Source organism: Chionomys nivalis, chromosome 6 (genome assembly GCF_950005125.1).
Source record: "Chionomys nivalis chromosome 6, mChiNiv1.1, whole genome shotgun sequence".
In the NCBI taxonomy this organism is placed as follows: Eukaryota; Metazoa; Chordata; class Mammalia; order Rodentia; family Cricetidae; genus Chionomys; species Chionomys nivalis.
The window spans coordinates 93,786,439-93,812,097 of record NC_080091.1 but is presented as its reverse complement, the minus strand read 5'-3'; the positions used below and the strand labels follow the sequence as shown (position 1 = coordinate 93,812,097).

Below are 25,659 nucleotides of genomic sequence, written 5' to 3'. Positions count from 1 at the left end.
TTATCATAGGAACAGTTATCAGTAATGAAATAAAACCAACCTTAGGGCCAGAGGGATGGCTGAGCAGGTGAATATGCTCGCTGTAAAAGGAGCATGCATGAAGACATGCAGAAACAGAAATTAATAAACCCAACTTCACCTTCAAGAAGGACCACACGTTCTTCTCAAACTCAGTCTGAGACGCATCGATCTTCCTCTGGCAGTAACTGGTGAAACTCTGGGACTGCACAACCTGCTGCAGCTGCTCCGAGCGGCTCAGGAAGTCCTTCTCCGTCACCACCTGGCTGATGAACACGTGCTGCCGCTGCTGCTGCGGCTCTGCTCCCTGCTGAGGCTGCACTTTAGCATGCTCAAAAGTCACCAGTTTCCCTCCAAACTGTGAGAAGAAACAAACTCATCAGTCACTAAACCGTGCCCCCAAAGTGAACGTACTATAAGCCTGCCAAAATAAAGAACTGTATGGAGATCTCTGACACACCTCCCACACCTCCAACAGTTCTTTTCAGTTTTCACAAGCCTCCCTGGACGCAATGTCCTCTGTGCTGCCCCACAATGTCTCGGCTAATATGCCACACTGAACCATAAAAACGAAATCCACCTACTGAGAAGGAAGCACCGACAGGCCTTCGGACCCACTTGGGTGGCTTCTTCAGGGGGAGCACTATGCTGTGCTGAGTGACGGTCTGCTGTGGGATTTGTAACGGAGGAAGGGGCTGTCCTGTGCCGAAGGGATCGAGATTCCCAAAAGATGATGAAAGCTATTTTCAAAGAAGTATGAGTTAGCCACCTACATAAACTAAGTAACAATTTTTCAAATCATACATAGAAGTGTCAATTATCCAGCAGAGCAGCACTGTAAAAGTAATTATACAAGGCGGTTATTTTTCTCAGTTATAAAAGCCTGAATACTCCTATTACCTTGTCAACTTGTTTTTGCCTTAAACCGTCTATGCTCCCTCCCATGATAGAATAAACACTGATCCGTCCATCAAAGGAAGCAGCTGACAGGACAGCAGGATTTCGAGGACACCACTGGATATCAAAGCACCACTGTGTGTTGGTGGGAAGTTCATACAATACCTAGTCCAACAAAATAAACACAAGTTAGAAAAAGGTGCAGCCAGAACATAACCAAAATAAGTAATGTTGGCAGTAAGAACAGCTGAACATTTACTTTAGAAAAGGCTTTAGCTAAGAAAACCAATGGCGAGTTCTTCTTAAAGTGTAGTGGTCCCCGGGACAGTCCACCACCACAGTGCGGTGTCAGTCCCCGGGATGGCCCACTGCTACGGTGCAGTGTCCCCGGGATGGTCCACTGTAACAGGAATGCTAGTCAGTATTTCTTTTCCTAAAATGGCAGGAGGAGACAAGCTGGAAAGGCCAGAACATTTTACCAAATTCTAGCGCTACTGTGTTCAACTGCTTAGGCATGGCAAGATCCAAAGAACTATAATTAGGTCATTTGAAAACCAAACTTTAAACCAAAGTTAGAAAGAACTCAGTGACAAATCCGGCTTTTAGCCACAAAAGCAAACATGCCTATCTCATTCTTCTTATTGAAGAATCCTAACAAAAGCTCCTCTAAGTTTCCTACAGAAGGAAGAGAACACGAGAAAACTTTACAAATGCTCTTACAGGGCCAGGGAGACAGCGCCATGTGTAAAATGTGTGCTGCGCAAGCGTGAGGCCTGCTGGTCAGGTCCCTGCAGCCACAGGGACAGTCAGGTCTGGTGCTCGCTACAGACATACAGCTGGGGAGCCAGAGGCAGGAGGACTACTGCATTAGCTGACCAGCCACTCAGGGACGTCAATGAGACTCCATCTCAGAAAACACGCAGAGACACAACTAACACACTATCGATTTCTCAGCCAGATCATAAGCACTAAGTGCTCATGCACTTTGACATGAACATATGCACACACACACGAAATTGAAAATAAAGCTATCAGAATTACTGTACTTGAGGCCCTAAGTTCAATGTTCAACAGCTAAAAGAACAAAACCTATTAAAACATTTTTTGTCTTTTCATTTATTCCTCTGTATGTGTGTGATGGTAAGTGTGGCAGCATATGTTACAGTACACACGCAGAGACAACTTTCACGAGTCAGTTCCACCTTACTGTCTCTGCCATGGCTGACTCATGAGCATCTAGGCGGTCCTGCTTCCAGTCTCACTGCAGGAGCCACTGCATCCTGTTCATGTGGGTTCCAGGAATCAAACTCAGGTTCCCAGACTTTACTGCTGAGCCATCTTGCCAGCTGGAAGACTGTGGGGTTTTGTTTGTTTGTTTTTAACGGGGCTGGAAATGAAGCCTAGGACTTTCACAAGCTAACAAGCAACTTCTTGACTTCTGAGCCACACGCCTAGCATCAAAACACCTACAAAAGCACCTGCAATAATACACTTTAATAGAGGAAAGGCAAAGGGTATAAGGCTGTAACTAGGGTCTGGAGAGATGGCTCAGCAGATGAGCGCACTGGCTGCTCTTCCAGATGACCTGGGTTCAGTTCCCAGCTCCAACATGGCAGCCACAACTGTTTGTAACCCCAGGTCCAACACCCTCACACAGGCACACATGCAGGCAAAACACCAATGCACATATAATAAAAATAAATCATTTTTTAAAAGGCTGTAGCTAGACTATGTCCCAACAGAGAAAGACTAATTTTAAACATTAAAGGACATGAGCCGGAGAATGTTCCAGACAGAGATCTGATGGGTTAGCATCTCAGAGCCTCCTCCAGTGGGCTTAATTAAATTACAATTGTGGGCTTAAAACCATATGGAAATGGCTGATAAAATGGAAATAAAGTGTCAAGAGTGCTGAAAAGTTGAAGTGTTCCTTGTCCTACCTCTCCAGTGTTAGGGTTGGAGCACAGAATCTTAGCATCTTTTCCACAGCTTAGTAACAACTCAGGATCAGCCATGCTCCAAGCAATTGCCAAAATTCCCCTATAAAAACACAGTGGGAGAGAGGAACAAGTGAGAACAAGATACAGTCGCATACTAGTCTGCTTACTAGTTCAAACTGTTAGCTTAAAAAAGAAGAGCAGACTGGTGGGAGACCACAAAATGATGAGAAAATGCTCAATCCCAAGACAGGGTTTCTCTGTAGCTTTGGAGCCTGTCTTGGAACTAGCTCTTGTAGACCAGACTGGCCTCGAACTCACAGAGATTCACCTGCCTCTGCCTCTCAAGTACTGGGGTTAAAGGCGTGCGTCACCACCTCGCTGAAATGTTCAATCTTGAGGAAAACAAATTTCCAATCACTGCTGTGCAGGCCCAGGAGATGCCCAGACAGCAGGTCTGAGTATGACTCACAGTAATTCAGTAACATGTGTGCTACAAAGACACAGGCTGTTCAACACCATACAATAATTCAGGAACATGTGTGCTACAAAGACACAGGCTGTTCAACACCATACAGTAATTCAGGAACATGTGTGCTACAAAGACACAGGCTGTTCAACACCATACAGTAATTCAGGAACATGTGTGCTACAAAGACACAGGCTGTTCAACACCATACAATAATTCAGGAACATGTGTGCTACAAAGACACAAGACTGTTCAACACCATGCACAGTGCAGAGGGGCAGAAACGAGAGTGAGTGCCCAACAACAGGGGCTGTGGAGTACTCGGTCCCAGGCCAGGTTTTATGAGAAAGCCCATGGATAAAAACCCCTCATAGAGCTGGGTGATGCGGGCAGTGCAAACCTTTAATCCCAGACTCATATGACAGGACCAAATGGATCTCTGGGAGTTTCAGTCCAACTTGGTCTACATACAGACAAATCTTGTCTCAAAAAAAAAAAATCAAACTAAGCCTCATACGTGGGAGGCCAGCGCTCTCCTGCCAGCCTCCATCCGCAGTCCTGTTTTTGGCTTCTGTTACCAGGAAGTAGTCTTTATTGAGTATAATGAAAAGAAAAATTTAGATATTTTTTAAAGAAATATTAAGCTCTAAAGTCTAGAAACATGGTTTTATAGATCACTATATTAAAGGGATATTTTTATGTCAATATAACGGAAATACAGTGTATCCTTGGGCTATGCACAGTGTAATCCTTGGGATAGGAAGACGGCTCAGTAGTGAGGTGCTTGCCATATACATGTCTAAGACAGACCACTGAGATGGCTCAGCAGGTAAAGGTCTATGACCTAGGTTCAATCCCTGGGTTCCGTGAGAGGCGACACTGACCACCACATGCTATGCTGACCTCCACAGTATATGGAGCGGGTCCATGCCCCACACCCACACTCACATGCATACAAAGCCAGGAATGGGAGCACACATTTGTAATCCCATCTGGGGATGGAGAAAGGCAGACCCACAGAGCTCACCTAACAGCTAAAGATCCAATGGGGACTCCAGGTACAGTGTCTAAAAACTGCATGGCTGAGGAATGCTCAGAAAGCCATTAGGCATGACTTCTGGCTGCCACAAACATGCCTGCACCTCCCCTAGCACACACAATCTTCTGATGGAGGAAGGTCATTGGTTAATTAATAAAGAAACTGCTTGGCCCTGGTAGGTTAGAACATAGGTGGGTGGAGTAAACAGAACAGAATGCTGGGAAGAAGGGAAGTGAGCTGAGACGCCATAGCTCTGCTCCCCAGGGCAGACGTGATGAAGTCTCCGACCCAGGATGGACGTAGGCTAGACTCTTCCTGGTAAGCGCACCTCAAGGTGCTACACACATTAATAGAAATGGGCCAGGCAGTGTTTAAAAGAATACAGTTTGGAGGCTGGCGAGATGGCTCAGCGGTTAAGAGCATTGTCTGCTCTTCCAAAGGTCCTGAGTTCAATTCCCAGCAACCACATGGTGGCTCACAACCATCTGTAATGAGATCTGGTGCCCTCTTCTGGCCTGCAGGCATATATGCAGACAGAATATTGTATACTTAATAAATAAACAAATAAATAAATAAATAAATAAATAAATAAATAAATAAATAGATATATTTAAAAAAAAAAGAATACAGTTTCTGTGTTGTTATTTTTGGGGCATAAGCTAGCCAGGCGGCCGGGAGCCGGGCTGTGGGAAGAGGCCCGCAGCTTCTTCAACAATCTTCTGTACTCAATTATTTAGAGAAAGTGAGCATTAATCATTTTGTCTTTTCTATAATCATACCTACTCAGAGATTCTATGAGAAAGCAGAATTAAGTTTGGGTATTTCTTAAGACCATATAATTAGAGGCCTGAGTATTTTGCTCAGTGGTAAACTCTTGCTTAGTATATACAAGGCCCTAAGTTTGATCTTTGACACAGCAACAATACAACAACTAATAGCCAAAGTTTGTTCATTTAGAAAAAAATGTTTTTAAATTATGTGTGTGTGTGTGTGTGCACACGTGCCTGTGCATGAGAGTGCAGGGGCATCAGACTCCCCTGGAGCTAGAGTTACAGATTGTGAGCTGCTATTTGGGTGCTGGGAAATAAACTCAGGTCCTCTGGAAGAGCAACAAGTGTTCTTAACTACTGAGTTATCTCTCCAGCTCAATAAATTATATATTATGCTATTATTAATATATAAGGTCAGATTTTAAAGAAACATAGAATTATAAGGCTGGAGGAGACCAAATAATCAAGTAATCTACCACTTACAAGAACAAGAAAACTGCCAACTAAGATTGTTTCTGTCATCTAGCACTGTGCTTTGCTAAATTATGATGGTCCATTCCCAAGCTCTGTGGTAAAAACTCTGAGATCAGTGTTTGGGCTGACTTTGGACAAGTTTAACCTTCAATTTCTGGCCTGTAAGACATGCAATGGCAGTTTCTCCAGTTATTCTGTTATGAGGATTGATTAAGGTGCCATGTACAATGGTTGCACACTGTCTGTTATGGAAGAGTTATCTTTATTCCTTCTACAATGCAAGTTCCCTGCAGTTAGTGTAGTGGTTTGGATGAGAATGGCCCCCATAGGCTCATGTCTGAATAAAAGGTCCCCAACTGCTGGAACCATCTGGGAAGGATTAGGACGTGCTGCCTTGTTGGAGAAGGTTTATCACTGGGACAGGCTTTGAGGTCAGGCCCAGTCTGTTGTCTAAGGATCAGGTGTGAGCGCTCAGCCCCTGCTCCAGCACCATACCTGCTGCCATGCTCCTCACCATGATCGTCATGGACTTGCCTCTGAAACTGAACAAGCCCCCAACTAAATGCTTTCTTTTATAAGTTGCCTTGGTTGTGTGTATTTTCCCAGCGATAAGAAAGCAATTAAAACAGGTGAGAATTTTGTGTGTTTTACTGTATACATTAATACACTCAACCTTAAATAAAATAAGAAAAATATTAAGGCTCCTCAAAAGCATCTTTTTTTCTACTAAAAACTAGACTAAAATATAACATTTAAGGAGAAATTGGTTCTGGCCAAATTCTTCTCCTTTATGAGCAACTTACAGACAGACCACAAACTTCAGAAACTTCACAAACTTCAGATAGGAGAAGGGGGGAAAGGACTTAAAAGTTCAGTCACATGTCACTAAACAGGAAGTCCTACTTAGAAACTAGTACATTTTCTTTGTTTGTTTGTTTGGTTGGTTGGTTTTTTGAGACACGTTTCTCTGTGTTAAAGTCCTAGCTGTCCTGGGACTCTCTCTGTAGACCCGGCTATCCTCCTGCCTCTGCCTCCTGAGTGCTGGGATTAAAGATGTGTGCCACCACCACCTGGCTAGAAACTAGTATAATATTAAAAGGGATTTTCTTATTTAAACACATTGAACTAATTTACTTAAATTTGCTACTAAATAGGTATTACTGATAGGAAATTTGCCAAATTAATGAAATACAAAGACACTAAGACATGAGAAAATTCCCATTTTTCAAAATATCTACTCAATATATTACTGCAAACTGAAAGCAGATCACCTAATTTCTCAAAAATATTTGCTTTTAAAGTAAAATAGAATAAAACCAGTTTCTAAACTGTTGCTATATGGCATCAAATTTTCTTAAGTATGATGACTAATATGGATCTAATTGTATAATCAATGTCAAGATTTAATAGACTCCAATTTTTACCCACTATTTTAGGTGATTTTAATTTCCTGAATGCACTATGTAGCTGAAGATGGCCTTGAACTGCCAAGTGCTGGGATTATAGACACACATTTCTATGCTTGGCTTAATTGTTTTAAAGAAAGTGGTGAAGAATACTTTAACAAAGGATTCATGTTAGCATGATATGATCTATCTACCATTTTAGAGTAAAAATCCCGACTACTGTTTAAAATAAAAAGTAGTAATTACATTTTAGGATTTAAAAATAAAGAAACGAAGTTCCTTGAAACAGTAGTATGGTACCTGGCATGATTTTCCAGAACCCGGATAGGAGAGGCGGCAAATCGAAGGTCCCACATCTGGACCACGGGTAATCGATCGTCCTCAGAGGCCAGGACCATCTGCGTAGCAACGTCTGGGTGCCACGCCAGCCCAGAGCAGTGCATCTGCAGACAGGGAAGGCCACATCTTAGCAATCATGTTACATTATGAGAATCAGACCTAAAATTTGAGGGCTATGTCACCACTAAAATAAACAGGAAAATGCATCGGCTGAGATTAGTTCTGAACCTTTTAAATGTTACTAAACAGTTTTAAGCATTTGATATTTCTTATTTATCTACTTGATACACATAAAGCAATTCAGAGTCAAAATAATTCTAAAATGAATTCCACTATCAATACTGTAACTAAGAATAATTTATACAAACTTAAAATATAAGACTTTCAAAACTAAAAATAAGATTCTCAACTAAAAACTAAAGCCTTCTACCTTTCCTCAAAAAAAGAAAAAAAAAAACAAAAAATATCTTAGCCATCTAAAGTTTCCAGAGACAATGAGACATTACTATTATTGGGAATGACCATTCTAGTATTTATAATATATATTATAATATAGTACAATGACTCATTTCTAATACAGTCTACATAATGACTAAAACTATTTTTGCATGCTTTGTCCCACTGGAACTTGGGTTTTAAAATTTCTGGTCCACTGACACTATGGTAATCTGGAGGAAGGCTCTTTTCAACAGTTCCGTGGTGTTTTTAAATGATATACACATTCTGACTTAGGCACTCTCATTTTAGAAAATCTCTAACCAGGGTGGGCACCATGGCTCAGCACATAAAGGCACTTACTATCAACCTGAAGACCTCAGTATAATCTCTGGGACCCTTATGAAAGAAGGAGAAAACTAAGTCATGCAAATTGTCCTTGAACCAGCACAAACGTGCACAATGGAGCGTGAATGCTCAAATAATCGCCAAAAACAGAAAAACAAACAAACAAAAAAAAATAAGTGTGATATAAGTATTTTTTAAGTTTTAAGAAAGAAAGAAAAAGAGAGGGAGGGAGGGAAAGCAGAGAGAGAGAGAGAGAGAGAGAGAGAGAGAGAGAGAGAGAAAATTAGGCCACCAAAATGGCTCACTGGGCAAATGTGCCTCTCACTAAGTCCACTTCAACCTGAGTTTGATCTCTGAGACCCACCTGATTCCAAAAGTTGTCCTCTGAACACAACATGTGCTTCATGGCACATATGCACCCACATGTACACACACATGCACATAAAATTACAAAATAAAGTGCTTAAAAAAATAAAAAACAAGCCAGGAGGTGGAGGAGCACACATTTAATCTTTGGAGGCAGAGCCAGGCAGAGCTCTGTGAGTTCGAGGCCAGCCTGGTCTACAGAGTGAGTTCCAGGGCAGGCTCCAAATCTACACAGAGAAATTCTGTCTCGAAAAATCAAAATAATGAAATAAAATAAAATAAAATAAATAAATAATAAAAAAACATACCCAACATGGTTTACTGGGTATTTAATTACTGTCACTAAGGGGAAGGGGGCATTCATCCCACTATTAAGTCATTGATAAAAAGACAATTTTAATTTTACAAAGCCTTGATTTCTTGAAACAAGCCCCAGGGTACACAGCAGAAGCACTCATGTCCATCACAAGTCAACCCTATACTTACTCTGTTACTGTGATCACTGACTTTGATGATCGGCTCATTTTTCCTAAGATCCCACACAGTTGCCCGGCCACTGGGACTTGCTGATGCTAAAATATGCTGGACTTGCCTGTTCCATGCAATGCAGCTGATGTCTTCTGGCGGCTGTTAAGGAACAGACCATTAAAAACCATCTCCATGCTGTGCTGTTGGTTTTGTCAAACTGACAGTCTGAAGTCGCTGGGAAGAGCCAAAACTGGAGAACTACCTCTATCAGCTGGCTCTGAGGGTGTATCTGTACACTTTCTGGCTGCTGACTGATGTGGGGTGCCCAGGCCACAGGGGGACGTACCTCCCTGGACACGTGGGTCTAGGCTATAGAAGGAAAGTAATTGACCAAGCCACTTGACCTCCAGAGATGACGGACTTTGATCGGGACCTGTAAGTGACATAAATCCTTTCTTTCCCAAATTGGTTTTGGGCAGTGTCTAACCCCAGCAACAGACTAGGACATTACAATATTCAAATTTAATTATAAAGCCAAGTGTGGTAGCACACACCTTTAGTCCCAGCACTCTGGAGACAGGTCAATTTCTGAGTTCAAGGCCAGCCTTGAGTTTCAGGACAGCCAGAGAGAGCTACATAGTAAGACCCTGTCTCAAAAAACTAAAAATTAAATTTAATCATAAATTCTTATTCTTCATTTATAATTTTTTCTGTCTTTATTTTTTCTTGAGACAGACAGGTCTCAAGTATGTACCTCTGGCCAGCCTGGAACTCACAGAGATCCACCAGCCTCTACTTCCTGAGTTCAGGGGTTAAAGGTGGACCATCATGCCTGCCTGACCCTTTAGCTTTTCTTTTTTCTTTTTTTGAAATCTATTACTGGGCTGGAGAGATGGCTCAGTGGTTAAGAGCACCTCCCGCTTGTCTAAAGGTCTTGAGTTCAATTCCCAGCAACCAAGTAGTGGCTCACAACCATCTGTAATAAGATCTGGTGCCCTCTTCTGGCCTGCAGGTGTGCATAAATAAATCTTTAAAAAAAATAAAATCCATTACTTAGAAATTAGATCCACAGCCAGGCATTGTTTAAAATACAGATCTGCACAGCTCCAACTACTTTGTGTTGTTTAATATTGTCTCGTCCAACAAGTATTTGCTGATTCTTGCTATAAACTAAGCCATTTCTTTATTTGCAGCTGTTAAAAGATAGACCACAGGGCTGGAGAGATGGCTCAGAGGTTAAGAGCGTTGCCTGCTCTTCCAAAGGTTCTGAGTTCAATTCCCAGCAACCACATGGTGGCTCACAACCATCAGTAATGGGGTCTGGTGCCCTCTTCTGGCCTGCAGGCATACACACAGACAGAATATTGTATACATAATAAATAAATGTATTTTAAAAAAAAAAAAAAAAAAGATAGACCACAAACTACAATATGGATGGCTAATGAATGTGACCTAGAATCAGAAAGGACAAAAATGCGAGGCTGGACTACTGGGGGAAACGCCTTTATAAGTAGCAGACTATATCATTAAAGCTACCTTTCAAGACTTCAAAACGGCAGGAGCAGTTCCAACAGCCAGTAAAAGTGGGCATCTACACATTAAGATACCTTGTAGAAAGACTGTAGTTGTTTTATTTTTTGAGACAGGGTCTCACTATGTAGCCCTAGCTGCTCTGGAACTCACTCTGTAGACCAGGCTGGCCTTGAACTCCCAGAGATCTGCCTGCCTCTTCCTGCTGAGTGTTAGGGTTAAAGGCCTGTGCTACCATACCCAGCAACACTTTAGTTTAGATAAAGTCTCATTCTATATTCCTGAGGACTTCAAACTCAAGGCAATCCTCCTGCCTCCACCTTACAAGAGAAACATATTTATCAGTACTTTACTATGCCACAAGGAATTTAATGATATTTAAGTACTAGTTTGCATTCAAATACTTAAAACCATCATGAATACGTTTAAAAGACTGGCTTGATTTCTTTGCTTACACTGATCAACAATTAATGTTATACCTGTGTTTTGGCCCCTGGTGTCATTGGAGTTGCAAAATTGTTTAAATCCCAAATGTAGATTTCAGATTCATTAGCACCAGAAGCTACCAAATTGGTCTGCAAAAAGAAACAATAGTCAAATAACAAATAACTAAAAACCCAGAATAACTAAAACTAAAATGTTCACTTTAATACATACAGTTTTCCTATGATTCAAAACAATCTTATGTGTGGCTTCCTAATTATCCAAAATTCTTCATCAAAGTTAAAAAGAAACATTATAACTTTCCAAATGAAATATGTCTCCTGACAATGAGACTATTTTAAAGCAATATGTTACAAAAGAGAGCAGTTCCGAGGTTAAACTGTTAAAGAATTAAGCACATTAGCCACATAGGGCCCGATGTTTGTGGTTTTGCATCTCTGGAACAAAAGCAGTCGCCAGTTACTGCTCTCCTTCAGCAAATCCTACCCGAGTGCTCATAATGCAGGCACTGTACCAACTGAGTTACCTCCAACCCCCCTGGGCTTCTGTTGTTGTCTGAGACAGTCTCGTGTAGCATAGGCTGGCTTTGAATTTACCATGTAGTTTGGGGCTAGCCTCAAACTCCTGATCCAAATTTTTCCTGCACCTCCCAAGTGCTGAGGTAACAAGCGTGTGCACCATGCCTATGTCCAGCTCCTGACCTGAAGTCTGAACTGCAGTCTTCCCCTTTCATTCCTAATACTGAAGTCAGTAGTTATTTCAAATGAAGAACAAATATTCTAAGAACCAAGAATGAATGTCAACCAAAGTCAAACCTGGAAAATGTTTACATCCAAGGCTCTCACTGGCCCAGTATGCTTGTCCTTCTGGGCAATCACAACCTCCTTGTCTCCAGCTATGATTTTAGAAGGATCATAAAGAATAATGTTTCCATTTTCTCCGCCTGCAATCAGAACTCCAGAAATATCTCCTTTGGAATCCATCTTATGAGGTCCCCAGATCAACTTGTGGTACCTTAAGGAGAAAATAAATAACCCATTCTTAGAAACAAATAAGTGTCTTAATATATTAAATCACATTTTTGTCTATATCTATGTAATATAAATTGTAGTTTCTCTTTGACTCCTGCTGACTATACTCCTAGTAAAATAAAATTTTAATGTCTACTTATATATTTGTATTTGATTTCCATATCTCTAAACAATGAAGACTCTGCAGAGTGATACAGTATAGAAAGTTTACTTGAACTTAAAAAAGACTTTATTGGGCTGGAGAGATGGCTTATGGTTAACAGCACTGACTGTTCTTCCAGTGGTTCTGAATTCAATTCTTAGCAACCACATAGTGACTCACAACCAGTGTAATGATATCTGGTGCCCTCTTCTAGCCTACAGGGATACATGCAGACAAAACACTGTATGTATAATACATACACAAATCTTTTTTTAAAAATGGCTTTACTACAATGACTTTATCATTTCTGCAACCCTGGGCAAGTTACTTAATATTTCCAAAATTTATTTACCTGCACAACAAAGAGCTAATCAACTGCTTTCATGGAAAATAAAACATTGGGCCGGGCGTGGTGGCGCACGCCTTTAATCCCAGCACTCGGGAGGCAGAGGCAGGCGGATCTCTGTGAGTTCGAGACCAGCCTGGTCTACAGAGCTAGTTCCAGGACAGGCTCCAAAGCCACAGAGAAACCCTGGCTCGAAAAACCAAAAAAAAAAAAAGAAAATAAAACATTGGGTCAGCCAGTGGTAGCACATGCCTTTAATGCCAGCACTTGGGAGGCAAAGGCAGGAGGAACTCTATGAATTATTTTTAATTTTTTTAATGATTTATTCATCTTTATTTTATGTGCATTGGTGTGAAAGTGTCAGAGCCCCTGAAACTGGATTTTCAGACAGTTGTGAGCTGCCATGTGGGTGCTGGGAATTGAACCCAGGTCCTCTGGAAGAGCAGTCAGTGCTCTTAACCGCTGAGCCATTTCTCCAGCCCCTGGTACTCTATGAATTTGAGGCCAGCCTACAGAGTGAGTTCAGGACAGCCAAGATGACATAGAGAAACCCTGTCTCGAAAGAAAAAAAAAGCAAGAAAATAAGCATTCTATTTGACTAAAGAGTATTCATGAAAATATAGCCTATGGGACAGGAACAGTAAAAGTGTTAAGGGAGTCATTATTAAAAATTTCTAAGTAGAGATCCTGTCTTTAAAAAAAAAAATTATGTGTGTGTACAAAAATATTCATATACTCCCTTCTTTATTCATATCTGTATTTTATAAAATAAAAGAGACAAAAAAAAAGAAGGATGTTAGAAACTGGAATCTTACGGCCATTCTACATAAAACATCAGTGAAACATTCAACAGGACATACATACACACATAGATATATAAATATTTTACTTCCATAAAAATGTACTTGTACAATTTTTCATAAGTTTTTCATGTCACCGACATTATTCCTTAAAGTCTCTAATAATTATTACAGCCAGAGGTAGAGCACAGGGCCGGGTGAAGCTCACTTGGTAGAGTGCTTGCCCAGCATGCACGAAGTCCTGGGTTCAGTCCCAGGCACAGCATAACTAGCAGGGGTGGTGATTTGCCCATAACACTAGACTCACGACCAGAGGCAGGAGGAGCAGAAGTCCAGGGCATCCTTGCCTACTAATGAGTTCCAGGTCAGCCTGGGTTACACAAGACCCTGCCTCAAAATGAAAAAGAAAAGAAAATAAAGCCACCTACCACAACACATACTTAAATAAAATGTGACCTCCAGGCTGAATCTCATACCTGTGAGAGGAGGAGAAAGTAGCACAGGACTTCATATCCAAGGATGGGTCCGAAAGGTCAAACTCAAATATCTCCAGGGAAGCACTGGTACTAAATGTTGCATCCAACTGCTGAGCAGACGTTCCTACAGAAAATATATGCATGATAACTACATCTGCAAAACAAAGTCTTAGAAAGTGGCATGAAAGAGAAACTAAAAGCATGCTTGTCATGAATACATCTGTGGCTGAAACCTCAGCACGCATGCCACTGAGCATGTCAAAGTTCCTACAGCAATGAGATCCTGGCACAGGGCTGGGAGATGCCGTCTCTAAGAGTGGGTAGTGACAGGTAAGGTTTTAAAGGCTGTACATATCTTAGAATCTCTCTGGAGAAACAGCCCCATGTTTTAAGTATACAAAGCTCTATTTAAAAAGTGCCTCTGTTAAGTTTGCTCATAATTCACTGAAATTCTTTGTTATGTCATTTGCTGTTCCAACTTCTGTAGGGCTAAAGATAAACCTGAGTCCTGGGTACTGGGAAGGATACTATGTATGTAACCCATGACCAACGCCATGAAGTACGCACTGCAAACACAGGAAGGTCACCAGAAAAAGTGACAGGGAAGAAAGGAGGTATCTAGCTGGAGAATGAGAAACCTTTCAGAGAAGATGAAGATTGCACTAATGAAGAAAGCAGACAAGGAATTAGACTAATCACACTGTCTTCTCTTTTGAACTTACCTGTGGCGAGGTAAATGGGGTGGTTCTGGGCAGGGCTCCATGCCTGCATTGCTGTACGATCTATTTCCTTTAACTTCATTCTGCTAAAATAAACATTTCACAGAGAAATACTGAGTACGTACCACAGAATATCAAAAAATAGAGACATACTGAACAAATCACTAAAATATTAATAATACCCAAGTACCAATACTACAAATGCATTGTTTTTTGGAAATGTTCAATATTAGACATCAACCAAGGGACTATTTTGGAACAAATTTCTATTATTCTAATTCTTTATGGATATATAGATGAATGTCCATTATCTGAAAAGACGGGGACCAGACATGTTTCAGATTTCAGAGTTTCTGATACCAGAATATTTTCTAGACCTTACTGACTGAGCATGCCTAGATACAAAGTTTAAAATGCTTCCAATAGGAAAGTCTCCAGATGCTTCAATTAGGGATGTTCAACACACAGTCCTTTAGCTAAAAAATCATCCTGTAAAATACCCCACAAGAAAAATCTAAGTGCCGGGTAGTGGTGGCAAACACCTTTAATCCCAGCACTCGATAGGCAGAGGCAGGCAGCTCTCTGGGAGTTGGAGGCCAGCCTGGTCTGTAGTGAGTTCTAGGAAAACCAGGACTATTACACAGAGAAACCCTGTCTCAAACTTAAAAAGGAAAAAGAAAAAAAAAAAGAACATAAATTAGCACTGAAGCAGAGTTATATGTGCCCTGGTAGGAGAGAACCTCCCAGGAGGAAGGAAAACAACACAGTAAACATGACAGATCTTGCTGCGGTAGGATTAGGCAATTATAAAAAACTTTCCATAGTCAAATGTGGTAGTGTATGCCTTCAATCCCAGCACTCAGCAGCTGAAGGAGAATCACAGCACTCAAGGCCTCACGGCCATCAAGGACCACACAGTGAATCCAAGACAGCCTTTGTTACAGAGTGAGAGCCTGCCTCAAAAAAATAAATTCAGTAACTTTAGAGCAGGTAAGATAGTGCACACCTGTAATTCCCACCGAAGCAGGAGGAGTGAGAGTCGAACACGGATGGTGTAAGATCCTGCCTAAAGAGAGAACAGCTGGAGAGATGGCTCAGCGCTTCAATGCACCGACTGTGCTTCCTCTGGAGGACCACACAGCAGCTAGCAATCATCTCTAACACCTTCTTCCGCCCTCTATGGGCATCAAGCACACATGAGTGCACAGATACAGATGCAGGCAAAATAACCCCCCCCACACACACACACAAAGAATAATAAATAGGAAAACTGTCAAAAGAAAATAATACTAATCTTAAAATTAAACAGATATACTGTAGATTTAAGATTAAAGAAGAAAGTTTTAGAAAATTGGTCACTTCAAGATATAAAGCCATATGCCTCTTGTTTACTCTCATTAAAGTTACTGTCATTTAAAATAACAACAACAACAACAACACAAAAAAAACCCACAGGATATTGTGCTATATTTTCCATGTCTCTGTTACTTTTTTCATGAATAATTTTTCAGGGAATTTTTATTGTAAGCTATACCATGATTTAATTATTCAGAACACCTGTTCATTATTTTCACAAGGCTCAAATAGCCATATGTACATGTTATTTCATTTATGGTAAGAACGGTCATAAATATCTAGAAGTTAAATTGCTAGGTTAAAAGATAAATGCCAGGACTGGAGAGATGGGTTAGCGGTTAAGAGGACAAATCTGGTTCCCAGCACCCATACTGGGCAGCTCTCAAACACCTAACTCTAGCTCTAGGGCACCCAAAGCCCTCTTCTGGCTACCCGCGCTCACATGCACACACCTACACAGATACACACACACCTATACACAACTAAAAATAGAAAAGACATGCTCCATTTTAACTTTTACAGATACCACCAGTTGCTTTCTGTGGCAACTGAATCCTTTTACACTCTAAGTAACATGACCACCCCCTGCTCTTCAGCCTGACTGGAGTGAAAAGCCACATTTTAGATTTTTACCAATTTAAGAGATAAAAAAGTTAGCTCTGTATACTTCTGCTCTGCATGTCTCTATGAATGATATGTGATTGTGATTCATACACATTTGCCCATTTTTCTATTTCTTTTTTGATTTTCCTTTTCTTTTTGTGCTAGAGATTGAACCAAGGCCTTCCATTACCCAAGCCCTAATTATAAAAAGTTAGGCTGTCAAATTTAATCTTCTGACTATGCTTAGATAATTTTGACTTTTCAAAAATAATCTTTATGGGGCTGAAGAGATGGCTCAGTGGTTAAGAGCACTGGCTGTTCATGCAGAGGCTCACAACCACCTCCAAGTCCAGTTCCAGGGGCCCAGCTTATTCTTCTGACCTCATTGAGCGCATAATAATACATATACATTTAGGCATACACACACACACACACACCTATAAACTAACAAATAATAAATAGCTGGGCGTGGTAGTACATGCTTTTAATTCCAGCACCAGAGAGAGATGTTGTGGGGGTTGTTCAAGGCCAGCCTGGTCTATATATCAAGCTCCAAGCCAGTCAGGGCTACAGAGTGAGACAGTGTCTCCCAAAACAACAACAAAAACAAAATCCGGTAATAATACTCTTAAAAAAAAAAAAAAAACAGAGGCTTTATGCTTTAGAGCAGCTTTAGGTTTGTTTAAAAGAGAGACTGCATTAAAAAGTACTGTTACCACAACTGTCCCTTTCCCCCTAAGTCATTCAATATGCTTTTTTTTGAGACAAGGTTTCTCTGTGCAACAGTCCTGGCTGCCTTAGAACTCACTCTGTAGACCAGGCTGGCCTTGAACTCACTGAGATCCACCTGCCTCCACCTCCCAAATACTAAGACTAAAGGTGTGTGCCACCACTGCCCGGCTTACGTATTTCAATCCATGAGCCATTATCCGGTTCACAGTTTATATCAGGGTTCTGGCAAGTGTCTAATTAGGTATATCTACCACTATAGCATTCTACAAAGTAGTTTCCCTACACTAAAATCTGTATCCTGTCCTCTCCCTCTCCCTTTTTCCCTGTACACATGGAACCTATACAATGACTTTTTGTGGTATGATCCGCTTTTCAGGGTCCACAGTGACACCTTAATCAACACTTTCTTGTCTAAACTGACCATCTGTCATGTCCGTATCTCACTGTCTTTCATATCCGTATAGTGTCTTTTTGGTCTCTCCTCAACAGCCTCCTACCGGAAGTGTCTGTTCCTCTTGGGACGTCCTCAGCTTCATGAAGGTGACTTTCTTATCACACATCTATTGAGCACACATTCACACTGACCTGGCCTTAACAGCTTCATCACGTACATAAGTACGTCTCATACTGAGATCAGTATCTCATTGTGTTGTTGTCTGAGATTGAGATTCACTGTGCGGCCCAGGTTACTGAACTCCTGAGCTCCACTAATCCTCTGTCTCTGCCTCCAAGTGCTGGGAACACAGGGATGTAATATGGCACCTAGTTTTCCGGGGTTTAAACCTTCACAGCTGTGTGCCATGTGCTGCCTTTAGTCCCAGCACTCGGGGGTCAAAGGCTGATGGAGTTCTAAGTTTGAGGCCAGACTGGCCCACACGGAGAGCTCTAGGACAGACCCTGTCTCAAAAACAACAAACAAAAGATTCCTTTACATGTACATTTACAGTGTACCTTTAAACCACTCTGATTTCAGTAACTGTTCTGGAAATAGTAAAATAACTTAGACTGTGCATGCTGAACTGATCAGAAGTTTTTTGTTTGACTAACTTAAATCATTTAAAAGTTATAGATACCAGCCTTTAATCCCAGCACTCGGGAGGCAGAGGCAGGCGGGTCTCTGAGTGTGAAGCCAGCCTGGTCTACAGAGTGAGCTCCAGGACAGCCAGGGCTGCGCAGAGATAAATCCTGTCTCGGGGGGAAAAAAAAGTTATAGATACCAGAGATGTGGTTGGTCTTAGTCCATCATATTCTGAGATACAGACAAACACACACACATTATACACATATTGTGTGTATATGTATATATTATATATTTGTATATATAAAATGTGAGCATGCATATGTGTTTGTGTATATGCATATGTATATATGTATGTATGTATGTATGTGTGCGCACGCCAGTAATCTATCCCAGAAGCTACCTACCTTCTTTTTTACGGCAGGGTCTCTCAATCAGCTAGATCTTGCCAATACAGCTCAGCTGTGTGGCTGGTGAACCCAGGGATCCCCCTTGTCTCAAGCACGGGGATTGTAAATGCAGGCCATTGTGACCAGCTCTGCTATCTGGTTTTGTAATTTATATTCTGCTATTGTTCATTTTCTTTTTGTGTAGTTATTATTTCTCTGGTAATTGAGATCTTCATTTTCATTTCAGCACATTTTTGGTTCTACCTTTGAAATTTTTAAAAAAATTTATTTAATGACATCAATCCCCAGGTTTTTTTATTCGCCAACTGCTAGCTGCACAAATGAAGTTAGCACATATAATCTTTTCTACATTTATTCTTCTGTGTGTGGGTGCTCTGCCTGCACGTGTCTGTGCCCAGAGAGGCCAGAAGGCAGTGTAAGACCCACTGGTCCTGGAGGTGGAGGTGGCTGTAGTGCTGGAAAAGCAGCAGTGCTCTAACTACTGAGCCCTCCCCACTTCCGGCTCACACGATCGCGCTGCTCTGCACTCCCGGTTAAAGTCAACAGCATTATCTCTCAGTGTTTACCTTTGTACTGCTGAATGTGCTTAGATTTCTCCTGACTGACTTTACTCTCCGAGATTACAGATGCAGAAATCTACAGACTCACATCTTCTACTCTGCACTTCTTTGCTGCCTGCTTGAATAATCAAATTCCTGTATCCGGAACTTTTACAATCATATCCTTCCTCGGCAGACCCTCTGGTTTCACTGCCACGCAATCAACGCTCCACAACACCTGCCAGCATCCTGACGCCTCTTCAGAGGATCAAGCTCCTTTCATCACTTTCCAGAGAAGGGCTTCCGATGTGAACTGTGCACATTCAAATAGTCTCCACTTCAAGATTCTACACATGACAATTTGTGCAAATCAGAGACCGCCAAGACTGAACTCAGTTTAACTCCCAAATTCAAGTTCTTGTCTCTATCATCATCAACGGGATATAGCTGGGAGGGCAGAGTGCCAAGCTAGCATGCCAGGCACCCTGGGATCAACCCCATACACATGGCATGGGTGGCAGCACACAGGGTCCTATAGCCTTAGCACTCCAGAGGAAGTGGAACAAGCAGAAGTTCAGGGACATTCCCTGTTTCAGCTACTTCCTGACTTCCTGGCTAGACTAGAACATGGGACCCTGTTTCAAATCAACAACAATAATTAAGAAAAATATTAGATTAAAAAAAAATACTAAGAAAGGGATGGCAAGATAGCTCATTGGATAAAGGTGGCTGATGCCAAACCCGACAACCCGAGCATAATCTTGTGACATACACGATACACACAGCTGACTCCACTTGCACACCTGCACACACACTCTCTCTCTCTCTCTCTCTCTCTCTCTCTCTCACACACACACACACACACACTCACACACTCACACACACAGGAATGAGTGTTTTGTTACTTGTGCTGTAATCCTAGCTTTTCAGGAAGAAAAAGGAGGGAAGAATGAATCACAGACCCGTCTATCCTGGGCTACAGAATGAGTTCAAGACCAGTCTGGGCAACCTGGTGAGACCCTGTCTCAAAACAGAAAGGAAAAAGAGACTGCATTCTTATAATCCTAACATTCAGCATGAAACAGGAAGAGCCGAGTGGCTTACAGAGTCGGTCTAGCCAATCAGCGATTCCCAGGTTGACCTCTAACCTCCATTCCTACACACATATGTACACACACACACACACACACACACACACAGCCAGCACACCTACTTACACACACAGGCAAGGAGGGGGGAATCAGCTCACTGAAAGAGTACCTACCAATGGCTAGCCTGAGAAAGCCCTGGCTTCACTTCTCCATATCAAAGAAAGGGGGAGGGAGGGCTGGACGTGGTGGCAGGTACCTTTAATTTTAGAGCTAGAGGCAGAGGCAGATGGAACTCTGCTAGGCTGAGACCAGTTTGGCCTATACAGTAAGTTCCAAGCCAAGCAGGCTACACAGTGAGACCCAGCCTTTTTTTTTTAATAATTTATTTATTTGCATTTTATGCACACTGGTGTTTTGCCTGCATGTATGTTGTTGTGAGAGTGACAGATCCCCTGGAACAGGAGTTACAGATAGTTCTGAGCTGCCATGTGACTGGTGAGAATTGAACCAGGAGACCAGGTTTTAAAATAAGATTACTATCTAAGATCATTAAAGGTGAAAAAAGATTCTGATTTTGTAAGAGAAAAAAAAAAGGACCTATTTTATCATGAGCCCTCTTCCTCCTCTCAGCCAACTGATTTAATCTTTAATAGAAAATTCAGTTACTGTTCATTTATGAAAATCCAATTCACATGGATCTCAATAAGCTCATGACTGTTCACTTCAGCAGGGTCACACTTCAGGGATTTTAGAACACAATATCATCCTATTTTAACTAGATACTTTATTATAACCCATTGAAGAAAACAAAGAGAAACATGCATGAAACCCGGCAGAGCTGAAGCCTGCATGAACAGCACATTTATGTTGGACTTCATGGTCTGAGTTGATGAGGATGACTGACTAGGTCTCTTCCTCAAGGAACAGGTCCCACGGAGACGCAAACTCGGATCACTGGATTCAGAGTCCAGAGCATGAACCATTATACCACAGCTGGTGCATATACGATTTATGTTTTCAAATTTGCCATTTTACTAACTGCTTTATGTATCATGTCAATTTTTAATCAGGTATTAAGGCTTATTCTTTTGGGATTCAAAATTGCTTAGGGTGGGTCTAGACACATGGCTCAGTGATTCAAAGTGCTTACTGCTCATGCAGAAGACCCAGGTTTAGTTCCCAGCAGCCACAGAGCAGCTCACAACTGTCTGCAACCTAAGTTCCCGAAGACATTCTGGCCTCCAAGAGTCTCTGCATGCATGTGATCCATATGCGGTATGTAGAAAACATACACAGTTTCGTTTCGATTTTGAATGTTATAGTTAAAGGGAAACAAATGTGCCGAGACCTAGATAAGCTACAGCGGCTAGAGTTGGATACAATTTTTGTTTTGTAAATTTTTAACTGCTTAGAGAATCTTTTCATGTTTAAAAAAAAGGGAAAAAATACTAGCAAGGTGGGGAAGGGGTTAATTTCAGAGTGATTTCTAAAAAGAAAAACAAATAAATAGCTATATATATTTTTTTAAAGCTGGGGTTAATCCCAGGCAGAGACAGGTAGATCTCTGTGAGTTCGAGGCCAGCTTGGCCTACAAAGTGAGTTCCAGGACAGTCAAAACTACACAGAGAAACCCTGCTTCGAACAACCTTACCCCCCAAAAAATATAATCCCAGCACCTGGGAGGCAGAGGCAGACAGATCTCCGTGAGTTCCAACGCCAGGCTAGTGTATAAAGTGAGTTGCAGAACAGGCTCCAAAGTTAAAGTTACAAGAGAGGGACCCTGTCTTAAAAACCAAATGCCTTAAAACCCAAAGAAAAAAAGAAAAAAGAAAAAAAAGAAAAAAATTCTGAGTGGAATTACAGTTCCCTGACAGCAAAGGTACAAGGGCCACCTAATCTCCAACATTAGTTAATGTATAACACGGAGATAGCCAGGGCCACGAAACAGCTGAGTAGGAGCTCAAAGCATTCCTCCACGTGCCCAGCTCAAGGGTCCAGTAAACGTAGTTCCTGTTACTGCCTACACAGAATGAAGTCTCGGGGCCAGCTAGGGAAAGAAAACCCTATGTTACAATATGGCCTAGAACTAGGCAGCGAGTTCTGAATCAAATTAAACAAGACTACCATAATCTATAAGAATGCCACGAAAATACAGTCTCACTGAACATATGAGCATTTCCCTCTCTTAGAGACATTCGTTTATTTAATTAGAAATGACTTCCTTAGAATATGAGGGATTAAATGAAGCCATCTATACTTCTCGGTTACAACTTATCTTAATAGCTTCGTGTGGATTTTCAGTATTATGTGACTGTAGTCACGTACATTATTGTTGCAGTCAGGACCATTTACCCAGAACACCGTCAAAATAAAAACAGGAAATGAACACTTTGAGGACAGCGACTTGGTTGTATCTATTACCTACAAGACAGGACCTACAGCACAGCAGGTAAACTGAGGCCTGGAACACACACCCTACGCTTAAACGTCAGCCTAAGTCTCAGCTCTAAATCTCACTTCACTGCACAGATGTGTTTTTGCTCCTCTCCCACAAAGGTCTATCCCAAAGTCTTCAAAACTACATCTAAGTGCTAGCAAGTTGGCACAAAGAGGTATTTAATCTACGGCAATTAAGAGGCAGGGGACCAGCAGTTTCAGGCCAGCCTGGGCTACAAGGATAAGCTCCTGTTTCAAGAGTTGGGGGTACAGATCACATCACATACATCGCAATGCAGAATCTCCAAGGCCCTGGGTTTCATCCTGAATGTCATCATGTGCCTCAATAAAAAACAGAGACGAAAACCTAACATCTGAGGAATGTTCCAGACAAGAACTTATTTTTTTTGTTTTGTTTTGTTTTTGTTTTTCGAGACAGGGTTTTTCTGTAGCTTTGAAGCCTGTCCTGGAACTCCCTTTGTAGACCAGGCTGGCCTCGAACTTAGAGATCCGCCTGCCTCTGCCTCCCGAGTGCTGGGATTAAAGGCGTGCGCCACCACTGCCCAGCTAAGAACTTATTTTTAAGTGAAAATTTTCTTTTTACTGATGCTCTTTATAATTTTTAAAATTATATGAACGTGTGTTTGGGTCGTGTAGGTCTAGGTACAGAGGAGTCGGATTCCATGGAGCTGGAATTTTGGATGATTGTGAGCCACTAGATGTGAGTACCAGGAAGAGCAATATGGGCTCCTAACTGATGAGCCATCTCTGCAGACCGAAACTGACTTTCAAATTGCAAGCTTTATGAAGGAATATGAACACCCAACAGAACTATCCTGTCAAAGGTAGCAACCTCGCAACACCCTAGAGCCATGCCACACCTCAGGAAAGCAAAGTCAGAGGTCCTGGCCTCGGCACCTTTGACTCTTAAAGAGGAATACAAATCCCATACTGGCACTTTAGTAAAAGTGCATGTGAGCTAAATATCTCACTGAGAAGAGAAATATTGGTTCTCCGAGAGTCATTCGGCATTATCAACTGTCCCAGGCTCACCTCATTCAACCAAAGTCAAAAATTAACCATGCCTTGGTTGCTGAGCTAGATGATAACACACTCATCTACAAGATTAAAACCTGAGGTGAAGTTAACCTACAATTCAGATGTGGTGGTACATGCCAGAATCCCAGAACTGGGGAGGTAAGCTTAGGAGGGTCAGAATTCAAGGTCATTCTTGGCTATTTGGTGAGTTTGAGCCTTTCTGAGCCACAATAGACCCAATCTCAATGAAGGATGGAGGGAAGAAGAGAGGAAGAAACAAAAAGAACTTAACATAGCAGTATCGCTTTACAAGTGTTTAATGTGGGATTCTCAAACCCCATGAAATCATACAGAAAATTCTACCCAGGCATGTGCTTACAGTGGAAACACGTTCTTCCAGGAAGACAGCCCAAAACTTTCAAAGGGGAACAGAAATGCCAAAAGAGCAATAGTCACTGCGCTTTACAGTTTACAAACGTCTTTCTACTTGTACATAGTTCAAGAAAGAACCTGTTCACAGAAAATTAATCAGAAAAATCCAAAACTCATCTCAAACCTCACATTTCCAAACTCCATACGCGTGTAACATATTCACAATCGGGCAGCAATTAATTATCCAAAAAGTTCTCGTTCCTAAAAACCTTTCTGGGAGCTTTAATTAAGGGTTAGAGAAACAAGGGCAGAACTACTCAAAAGGGCAGTACACAGCCAACTCCTGAATAATCAGGATTTAAGGGAAAGAGTAAGCTTCTAATGATCCCTTTAACAGTTACAATTGTAAACAAAAGAACCGAGTGCCAGCTTTCGTCAGTTAAACAATTTGGAGAACCTATCAAAACACTCTTGCAACTTCAAAAAAAACCTGCAGAATTAGTTCTACAAGCTCCCCTCCAAAAAAGTTTATGCGCCCACAAGTCCAGGCAATTCTTTTACAATTTAATTTACTGTAACAACAGCAGAAAAATCCTACACGTCTGAAGTATAGGCTGTGACTGGCGACTGCTGACGCTAAAGAATACAATCGTAGTCAGTAGTCAGTAACTCCTTAAATTTGGCAAGAGTTCAAACACAATTTATATATAAAAAAAAATCTCTACCGAACTGAAGTGAAAGAAATAATCCTGAAGTCCGTTTCCCTTCCACGCCCTCGGGGATCGCACCTCTTTGTGCACAGGGTCTTGGAGGGTCCTAACCTCAAACACACTCCGGAGCAAGGCAGCCTGGAAACGTTGGCGGAGGATGACGGGCGCGATCACCCGGCGGCGGCGACTCCAGGCGTTGTCCCGGCGGGGCCGAAACGAGACAGGGGCGCGCCGTCAGCGGAGAGCGGGCCTCGGGCCTCGGCAGCGGACACCGAACCTGGCGAGGGGCAGGAACCGAACGGCAGACACACCTGGCAGACCTCCGCGACCTGTCCTGCGTCAGCCGGCGAACGTCGGACTCTCCCCGGATCCGCCGCCGCCGCCCCTCCTCCGAGGCCCAGGGCCACCTCCACGCTCCGCTCCAACGTGGCAGCCGCAGCCCCGCCTGCGGGCCGGCACTTCCGGGTGCGGCGACTCGTCACGCCTACCCCGCCGGCCGGCACTTCCGGGAGCAGCCGTTCGCTCCTCCCCCCCGCCCCCCAGCGGGTCGGCACTTCCGGGAGCTGCGGCCCCGGAAGGCCAGTGGAGCTGGAGGTAGGGAGTCGGCCGTGATTTTGGAGGAGGCGCGCAGTGCAGGGCTGTGGCCGCTTGGCGGTGGATCAAGGGGAAGGCCCGCTGGGCGTCTCCGTCAGAGAAGACCCGCGGTGACCGCGGAGACGCCACGTAGCTCTCCTTTGAAGCGTCAGCAGCCGCAGGCGACACTCCCCTTCCCCCGACGATTGACAGCTGGGCGAGGGCCCTGTTGGGTCTACGTTTGTCTTTTTGTTTTGTTGTTTTTGTTAAGTTTTTGTTTTTAGAGACAGGAGTTCTTTCTGGCTTGGCGCACTGTTGGGTCTACGT

The 25,659-nt window shown here is 42.3% G+C and overlaps 1 protein-coding gene across 26 annotated transcripts in view; it reads right to left on the bottom strand.

Moving 5' to 3' along the window:
- The window catches only part of Sec31a (SEC31 homolog A, COPII coat complex component), a 58,809-nt gene extending 33,605 nt beyond the window's left edge, over positions 1-25,204 (bottom strand). For 21 of the 26 annotated variants that reach the window (XM_057772786.1, XM_057772792.1, XM_057772794.1 and 18 more), the window contains exons 1-11: positions 24,838-25,204; positions 14,458-14,540; positions 13,736-13,859; positions 11,756-11,954; positions 10,976-11,071; positions 8,985-9,125; positions 7,311-7,453; positions 2,856-2,955; positions 919-1,080; positions 603-758; positions 140-376 (exon numbers count right to left, since the gene is read on the bottom strand). In XM_057772786.1, the coding sequence (XP_057628769.1) occupies positions 140-376; positions 603-758; positions 919-1,080; positions 2,856-2,955; positions 7,311-7,453; positions 8,985-9,125; positions 10,976-11,071; positions 11,756-11,954; positions 13,736-13,859; positions 14,458-14,536 (1,437 nt within the window). In that variant the 5' untranslated portion in view covers positions 14,537-14,540; positions 24,838-25,204. Of the gene's footprint in view, positions 1-139; positions 377-602; positions 759-918; positions 1,081-2,855; positions 2,956-7,310; positions 7,454-8,984; positions 9,126-10,975; positions 11,072-11,755; positions 11,955-13,735; positions 13,860-14,457; positions 14,541-24,774; positions 24,796-24,837 lie in introns of those variants that run through there. The other 5 variants (XM_057772788.1, XM_057772787.1, XM_057772790.1 and 2 more) reach the window with 5 other exon arrangements.
- Between the last annotated feature and the right edge of the window lie 455 nt (positions 25,205-25,659).